This window comes from Drosophila guanche, unplaced genomic scaffold, assembly GCF_900245975.1.
Source record: "Drosophila guanche unplaced genomic scaffold, DGUA_6, whole genome shotgun sequence".
Taxonomy (NCBI): Eukaryota; Metazoa; Arthropoda; class Insecta; order Diptera; family Drosophilidae; genus Drosophila; species Drosophila guanche.
The window spans coordinates 1936075-1945492 of record NW_022995754.1 but is presented as its reverse complement, the minus strand read 5'-3'; the positions used below and the strand labels follow the sequence as shown (position 1 = coordinate 1945492).

Here is a 9418-nt window from a genome sequence, read left to right as displayed (position 1 = left end):
CATGTACAAAAGGAGGCTGGCCCGGCACGGTCCTGTCCCAGACATGACTTATATGTTTTGCATGGAAATTGTGTGACAACGGGGACCTTTGACCTACGTCTCTCTCCATCTTCCTCTCTCTCTGTGTCGCTCCATTTGGGCTTTTGCTTTGGGCAGGGCGGGGCAGGGCCGGAAAGTCGATAAAGACGTCGGAAATGTCAACATGATGACAACAAATTTGTAAAAAATTCTTGATTTATTTGGCTGCCGAAACCACAGCAGCAGCAGCAGCACCACCACCACCAGGAGGAGTAGTAGCAGCAAAAAAAGAACAAGAAAAGCTAAATGAAAATGCTTCAGTGAGGTAGAGCAAGGGGAACGCATGCTGGGGCTAATGGCAAACTGGATGGTGGACACATACTACTCCTCATCCAGCTACTGGCTGGCTGGCCCATTCAATCCACCATCAGCCACACAGCTCACGTAATGAATGCGAGAGCGAAAAAGGAAAAAGCGTAAAAAAGCAGATTCAAAGTGGAGTGGGGAGGCAGCTGGTGAAGGGATGATTGCTAGGAGGGAGGGCGGTGGCGTGTGTGTGGTTCGTTGCCATATAATTTTCCAATGTTGACAGGCAGGCAAAAGTTAATAACGCTCTCCACCCATAGACGATAATGGCCGGACCACAGCGATACACAAATAGTCGAGAGGAGAACATCCAACCTCGTACTACCGCCCGGTAATAGCGTCACAAATGACCGAGATTTAGCAGCAGCGAACGAGGGTCAACAGTGCTGTCCAGCCCTGAGCCAAAGGCACCTACATCAATGAGGCCGGAGCCAGGGAGAGAGCTCTGACATGGGTGGACTTCAATTCGATTGATGGCTTCTACTAACGAGTGCCAGGAGTAGTGCAAGGGGGGCAGAGATGACCCCAAAAAACTGAAACAAACTTTAAGATTTGAATGGAAAAACTGTAGCCAGACGTAGAAGAGGTGTAAATAAAATGAGGAACTGATCAAATGGCAACTAATTGCCAGCAGATATCCCTTCTTTTGCTTGGCAGCACTTGCAGCACCGGGACCTCTATTAATTTTCTGTCACAAACAGCGCGTGTCACGGCCCCAAACTCACGCCAGTCTGCCACCCGCTGGTCGCTCCACTAAATTGCGGGCAATTAACTTGCCTGATGACTGGTGCCAATCACAGCGAGCTGGACCCGGGACACAGGAGCCGCAAGCCCTGCCGCTGCCTTGGAGATTTTTAAACTGTTTTTTTTTTTTTCGTTTTTGTGCTGCGGTTTTGGCTGGGCAGGGATTTTGCGATTTTAATTTGCTAAATACATTGGACCCTTGCCTTGGACTACGCCAGCAGACGGCTGGCTCCAGCTTGGTGCTGAGGGGAGCGGAGTGGAGTGGAACGGTGTGGCTCTTCTGGCTCGTACATTAAGGGGATTAGCGACGTTAAATGCTTTGATTTAGGACACGTGAGCCAGCAGCGATATGCGATAATTAATTCCACGGGTCAACCCCAGCTAAAAAAGGAGGGAAGTGGTGCATGGATTAATGTACATACATAGAGGGGAATATGCATGGCCACCACACACACACAAAAAGTAATAAGCTGAAAGCTTCGTCGCTGATGAAGATATGAAGCCAAAGCCATTTAGAATGTCGCTGCAAGAGGATGCAAAAGGAGAGATGCAAAGGATGCAAATGCAGAGATGAAGATGAAGATGAAGATATGCAGAAGCAGAAGCAGAAGCAGTGCCGTAGATGAATACAGAGAAATGTGCACCATTCTGGCGACAGTTTGTCGCCGAAATAAGTCAGCCATTTGCAGGCTAAACCGCCCTGCACCTTGCAACAGTCTCTGCTGCTGCACCTCCCTGTCGCGTCATGTGCATTCCGCGCATAGGCAAGAACATAAAACACAATGGCAGTGCAGAAGGAGACGCGGCAAATGAACATAAAATGCCACTTACTTGTCCAACAGCCACGCCCCAGCATAGTGCCAGCATAGTGCCAGCATAGTGCCTGAGTGGTGCATAACTTTTGCATTCTTTATGAGCGAAGAGAGGAGCGTAGAGAAGAGGAGTGGATGGGCTGTTTCTACACTCTCTTCATTTGCGCGTGTAAATTTTTAGGGGGTTTGGGTTTGGGTTTGTTCCGCGTACTTCTGTGGGCCTGACGACGTAGACAGCGGAAATTTAATGCCTGCAGCAACTTCATTTAACTTTTTATCCCGCCTCAAAATGTATCTGGTGGCAGCAGCACCCACCCAGCACACCTCCCCCCCCCCCCAGGGCAATGGGTTAGGTGACAAAAAAATGAAAAGAGGGAAAAGAATAAAAGAAAAAGGTTAACCAGAGGTATAGAGAAACGCTTTGGGGGCCAAGTAAAAGATACAGAAAAGGAGTGAAAAAGCGGTTAGAGGGTTGTGTTGGGGTTGTGTGGGGGGTGGCTGCTGCCACACAATCTGCCATATCACTGACAGTTTTATCGACTTAACAAAACTAACTGCCATTAGTTTCACTTTGCTGCGAGTGTTGCTGAAAAGCCACGACAGTTGCGCCAACACCCCACACACACCCACAGGACCCCGGGAATCCAGCACGAGTCCGTGGGTCGAGGATGGATAGCAAGACAAAGGAAAAGTAAACACGGAAAAAAAAATGGAACAGCAAGAGCAGAGCAGCATGGAGATAAGCAAAATGGAACACGGGACATGGGACATGGGGACATCGGGGACATGGAGACATCGGGGACAAAACCAAAAGGAGAATGGAGTCCCACCCCACTACCCAGCCGATCGCCCGCCTGCTGCTGGCAGCAGACGTTGAAAAATCACTTTAGCATGACCCCAAAATGTCTATTTCATTAATACAAATAAACCCGCAAAGGCAGCAGCAGCATCAGCATCAGCAGCAGCAGCACAAAAAGAACAGGCTCAAGCGAGGGGTGGCGAGGGGGGGGGGGGTTTATCGGCGGAAATGGAAAATGCCCAAATAGAGGGGCCATCGACCAAAACAAATCGTTTGTGCCGGCTGCAAAGACATTTCGACAAATTAAAATGAACATGAAAAGCGGCGGCAGATAAAGAGCAAATGGTCGAGAGCGGGACGAAGAGGGGATCCTGATCCGCTCGCTCTCCTGTCTCGTGTCTAGTCCTGCCCGAACCCCCAAGCAGACCCCTGTCTGTCCACGTTTTTTTTCTTCTTTTTTTGTTGTTTGGTTTTTGTGGCACGTCTTTGCCTATTGGCATTAAAATTTGTCATTCGGTTTTTTGGGTCCCTCTTTTGGCACTCGATAAGATTCGTTTTTTTTTTTTCGATTCGTTTGGGAAGAGTTTTGTCAATTTTTGGTGGACTTTGATACAAGCTTTTAGAATTTGTTGAAATATTTAGAGACTGGCACAATTTTGATGTTATTTTATTAATAATTAATCGAGCAAATATAATATTTATTTTTAATATAAAGACAAACGCTTTTTGGAGTCTTTTAAAGCCGACAACTTTGCAGTAAAAAATTTAAGCGCATTCAAAATTCGTTGCCAGACAACACGCAGAATTCTCACATTTTTGGCATGGACTCTCTCTCTCCCTTTGTCCCTCGTTTGGCGCTCTGTTCGCAGGTTATCCCAAACTACTTGAGATGCCCGGCACATGGCCTGGAGCTGGATGGGGCCGGCCAAGCCCGCAAAATGGCTTAGATAAACAGCTGGAAACATGGCGTCTCTAATCGGGCAAGTGCTTGAAATAATTTTGAGCAAATTCATTGTGAAAACTTTTTCGATTGATGGCCCTGGTCAGGGCTCTGGGGGGGAGGGAGAAACTGTCATTGTTTGTTTGCCGCTTCATTTATATTTGTATTTCATTAAAATTATTGCCAGGGCGTAGCTGCCTCTCACTCCACCTCCCTGCCACTCTCTTTTTCTCGCTTTATTCCCTCTGTGTTTGTGTGTGGTGTTATCTGTCCCATCCCCCACTTGTATGAGGGGAAAACTAATTGATTGGCACACTTTTTGCCGAGGCCTGATCGATTGATTTAATTTATTGTAAAAAGCTGCTGAAATTGATGGAGTTGAAACAGCAAAGAGAGAGAGAAAGGAACGACGGCCAGAAAGCACACACACAAAAACCCAAAAAAAAAAAGAACACAAGAAAGGGGAAAAAATCCTTCATCAAGGCATAATGCCATTAAGCCATGACGGAGCGGAAAGAACGGATGAGTGGTGGGAGTGGGCGAGTGCGAGGGCGAGGGAGAGGGACAGGAAGCGGACTCCTGGTAATGTCATCAAAGTGGCTACGACGAAATGCATAAAGCGGGGCCAAGCAACGGGCAAACAAGCGAAAGACTCAAAGACGATGGCGAAGGCGAAGGCTAAAAGCCAAGGGAAAGCTGAGAGCAAGCAGAAAGGGTAGCCAGCCAGGAATCCATGCAGAAATATCGGAAACCGAAACGTCAGATGCTCTTACAGCTGGGGAACTAATTTTAAGCAATTTTCCATGCAGAATATTGCTCGAAATTGGAGCTGAAAAAATCGGAATATTCCCCATGCCTTTCGGGGCAGCGTATCCAAATCGATAAGTTTCTGCAAGCGGCTTGTGTCGCGGTCTGCCGTAATACAGCAACAGCGGAAAGATGAGATGCTGATGCTGATGCTGATGATGATGGGGGGACTGTCCCATCGTCTTGGTCTTCGTTTAAGTCTTTGCTTTGAGGCGCCTTCCCTTCCCCTCTTTTGTGTATAAAGTGTGCCCTGAAAGAGGACTCGCTGGGAGGACTCCGCTCGCTCTTACACTTTTCATTAATCAGACCGAAGGGGGGGAAACGCGTTGGTGTCGACTGGCAGATGCTCTGCACAGAGTCCATCCAGAGTCTTCCGCTCATTTGCCAGTCGAAGAAAAGTTTCGACGAGGAGTCGACTCGCTTCGCTGGCAGCAGTTCCTGTTTCGTGTTGCTCGCGTGTCATTCATCAATGTTGGCCAAAAAGGAAATGCTGGTGCCAGGGAAATTAGCTCTGCTCTGCTCGGGTCTGCGCTGCGCTGCAACTGACATCAAAGGGAGTTGTGTCAAAGGAAAAGGGGCAAAAGGGGCTGACAAGTGCAATGGCTAAATAATTTACACAACTTTTGTCGTCGACTCATGGAATCGGGAAAAATGAAAAGCAAGTTTAAGTTTTGGGTCGGAAGATGCTTTTCAATTTCCGTGACAAACGCGCAAAATGTTTTGGGTGCACATTCAATTTGGGCCACGCAAGCGAGGACTGCCAGCAGGTCCCTTCCAGGAAGTTTCCTTACGAATCGATGGCGCGAAACGCTGTCGAGCATTTAAATTCAACATTATTGAGTTTGCCAATGAATATTTCAACGAAAGTAGGCTATGGGGGGGGGCATATTTCAAATCCACTAGAGATATATTTTATTTACACCTTTGAGCACACACACAACAAATATTGAAATATATTTTTTACGCAAAATAGAATAAATTGTATTCAGCTACAAAATGCTGCGCATACCGGGAATGCCGCTGCTGCCAGGCACGCTCTTTCGCGATGTAAGTTCTTTCGCTCACTCGAAACTCACCCACCCAAGAACTTGTCTGCTCTGCCTATTAGGTCTCCAAGGCACACTACCCGAAGCCACAGTCTTTGCTGAACCTGCAGGGCCTCAGCATGCTGAATGATCGCCAGCAACCCGCACCCATTGACCCGAATGGCGATGTGGTAGACATTAGCTGTCCACCGGTTGGCGCATCTTCCATTTATCCGCCGCGTTCCGGGCCACGGATGCCACCCTGGCTGGCCTACGACAAGAAGGTTCTGTGCTTTAGTGCATATTTCAAGCAAACTTTGCAGGAGGTCTTCCATGCTCCGTACATGGTACGAAAGGTGAAGATCTACTTCTATCTGGAAGATGGCACTTTGGAGATTTATGAGCCCAAAGTGGATAATTCTGGTCTAGTTCAGGGCTGCGTGGTGCATCGTCAGCGCGTGCAAAAGGCGCCGCCCTGTGACAATGAGTTCATGTCTTTAACTGACTTGAATATTGACATGACTGTGCAGATATTCGATCGTCAATATCACATCATAGACTGCGATCAGTTCACGCGTGAGTTTCTAAACAGGCGCGGCATTGCCGTACCAGATTCCATACAAATTCCTAGGTAAGCGCTACCCAGCACCCAGTACTTCGCTAGGTTCTGCTCTTATAATTCTGCTCAAATAATTTCCTTAGCGATCCAGCTAATTCCGTGCGCGATCGTGCCAAGTTGGGCGCTGTTAATCCTCCCCAAAAGAAACATGCTTTTGCTCAGTTCCTAAAGTACGATCGACAGATACTCAAGTTTCAGGCGTACTGGGATGATCGCACCGAGTTTGGGGATGTGCGCAAGTTGGAGCTCTGCTACTACTTGGCTGACGATACCATAGAAATCAAGGAGGCTCACGTGCGTAACTCTGGTCGCGATGGACCCACTGTATTTCTAAAACGAGCACGTCTTGCACGGGTGAGAAAAACAACTTAAAAATATGACAATTTTGCAGCAGAAAAATCGGATTTTTTGGTGAATTTGCAGGAATTTGATGGGCTTTTATTGCCCGGACAAACAACACCCATAACATTACTCAACGTTTTGGGTTCTAATATGCGCAACGTGCGCTACTGCGTTGATCCTTTGAACACAGGCAACAAGGAGATTATTTATTATGGGGAGAAGGATCTGCAAATTGGCAGCGTGATAAATGTCTACGGGCGGGCTGTGATCATTACCGAACTGGATCCCTTTACACAGCAATATTATCGGCAGCGCTATGGTATACAAGATTTTACACCACTTGAAATTCCCACAAGATCCGATGACTGTGCTGAATACCGCCCAAAGGAGCGAGTTCTTCCGCCATATAATGGCTGGGGCAGCTATGAAGACTCGATTGGAAATTGCATATCTGTGGAGCCAAAGCCCCCGAAATCGGACTTTAAAAAGTTCATCAAGTTTGATCGTTATGTGTTGCGCTTTGGCGCCAAGATGCTTTCCACCATCAAGGAAAATTGTGAGCGCATCTTTGTGATAAGCTACTACCTGAGCGACGATACCCTGCAGATACAGGAGATTGCGGTACGCAACTCGGGATTCCTCGGTGGCGAATTCATGAAACGCACTCGCATAGAGTTGCCCGGACAGGAGAGATTCTCTTGCAAGCAGCCACAGTACTATATGCCATGGAACTTCTTCATTGGGTCCACCATGTCACTGAAGGACTTTATATTTCACTTGGTATCGGCAGACGAGTACACACTCATGTTTATGGAGCACCATCCAGAGCAGTTTAGCTACGCCAATGTTCCCACAATTATGCAAAAAGTTCGCTCTGCGCTTCAGAGCCGAATGGCTGAGTTCGTTGGGGCCTGTGCGCCAGATTGTTACAATTGGGAGAGCAAGAGCGATGTGTTTGTCTCATACGAGAGCTTCAAGGGTGCCTTAGTCGGGGTGATGGGCAATGTAATCAGCGATCACGAAATTGTTACGCTTTGCCGACACTTTTCGGCGGAGCAAACTCCTCCGAATAGTTGTTCCAGGGCCGATGTGCGGGCAGCAGCACATCTGGAGCTAAAGCGTGCACTGTGGAATGCTCGCGACGACCTAATGGAACACTTTCATCACATTAATCCCACGAACAAACCATTCCTGCCCGAATCGAAAGTTCGCTCAACACTTCGCGGCTGCCGTCTGCCCTTTTCCCTTGAGTTGATTGACAATATTTTGTCCATTCTAAATCGCAATGAGTGCGACGAGATTGAGGTGTGTGATCTAATGAACTTCATCGATGTGTCCTGCAGCAAAGGCTGCGACATGCCACCTGTGAACCACGCCTTCGAGCTGTGCCCCAAGATTCCATTCCTGCACAAGGGACGATTGGTGAACTTCTCATGCTTTCTGCGTAAACTAGAACTGCCACTTGACTTGCCAGCTGCAACTGAGACTAATAAAGAGATGATGGGCGAAGGTATGATTATGCCACCGTCGGCATAAGCAGTACAAACATAAACTGAAACTAATTCGGAGCAAGCCTCTGGGATATTTTTGCAGATACTTTGTCATGTAAAGCTACACATTTTTAATATGCAATAAACTATAGTTATCATGTGTTCATACCGCCTGTGTGCCGTTTATAAGAGACGACACACGTCCTGGGCCTAGCATCTGTGCCTGGCAGACGACAATCAGCTGAATAGAGGAAGCCCAAATGTCGAACTTTGCCGAGTGACTGACTGAGTGACTGGCAGCCGTACGGGAGGCGGGCTGAGCAAATGATGAGGAATGAATGCGAAATGGTAATCAGCATCTAGCAGCCATCAATGGCAATGAAAATGGAATCGCAATGGGTAAATGCAAATGGAAAATGCGAGCGATGTGAGAAGAGAGACTCGACCCGCACGTTTTGATTTCGTTGATTCAGCGTCAAAGTCAAACCCTAAGCTCCCAGTTCTGTCCTTTCCATTCAACCAAATAAAAGTCAACCCTACACTCGGTCTGGTCTCCCTCTCTCTCGCTCTCTCTCTCCATCTCAGAGTTGTTTAGAAGGTCGCAGAGGGTCAGGTCAGGTTAGAGAGTTGCACTCAATGCAGAAGCATTAATCAAACGTATCGAACGATGTGTCCATGTGTGAAATTCTGCAGGCCACTGATTACGGATAAAAACTGATGGAGTAGCAGCACTAGCAGACAGCAGACAGCAGACAGCAGCAGCCACAGTGCTACTCCCAAGTACGTGGCAGCAGCCTGAGTTATGCACTGAAAAATTGTTGAAAGCAAGACGAATGGCAGCGCGGAACGTGGTCAGCCACGGACAGACATTTGTTTGCAAAAAGAATAACCCCGAAGCCGTAAGCAAAAGATAGAGCTCGAGATAAAGCCTTGTTTTGGGACAGGGCCAAGTCGCTGCTGTACTTTGTGCGCATTTTTCAATTTGTCAAACGTACATCAGGGGCAATGGGCGTGATTGAAGTGTGGCGCAGCCGGGAAATGGAAAATGCTCAGCGGTTGTCTTTAAGCCGACTCTTCAAGCTGTTCTCATGCCTTCAGCTGCAGCTCGGAATTGCCATGATTAATCACACAGGCAGCAGTCGAGACTCTGTCTGTGTCTGTGTTCAGCTTCTTCTTCAGCTGCTGCTGCTTGTGCTTCTGGGTAGGGGGCTTCACCATGTTGTTGCCAGTTTGTTTTACAGCCGGCAACATAATTACAACAACAATGCCCGAGACTGTTGTACGCATAATTGTGTGACAACGGCAGGCAGGATGGCTGGCAAATGGATGCTCTGCTCGTGCTTGTACATCGCAGGCAGGAAGCAGCCAGGATGCAAACATACACCCATACACTGAAGGAAACTTTTGCCATGGCGCCTTGGTTTTGATTTTGACACTTTTCAGGCAACGCCTCGGC

The 9418-nt window shown here is 47.8% G+C and overlaps 1 protein-coding gene across 1 annotated transcript; it reads left to right on the top strand.

Moving 5' to 3' along the window:
• Nucleotides 1-5408: 5408 nt before the first annotated feature.
• LOC117589248 (EF-hand domain-containing family member C2) lies at nucleotides 5409-8128 on the top strand. Its single transcript, XM_034281021.1, has 4 exons — nucleotides 5409-5533; nucleotides 5595-6142; nucleotides 6214-6484; nucleotides 6554-8128. Exons 1-4 carry the CDS (start codon nucleotides 5483-5485, stop codon nucleotides 8006-8008), a joined length of 2325 nt encoding a protein of 774 aa, XP_034136912.1. The 5' UTR covers nucleotides 5409-5482; the 3' UTR covers nucleotides 8009-8128.
• Nucleotides 8129-9418: the final 1290 nt, after the last annotated feature.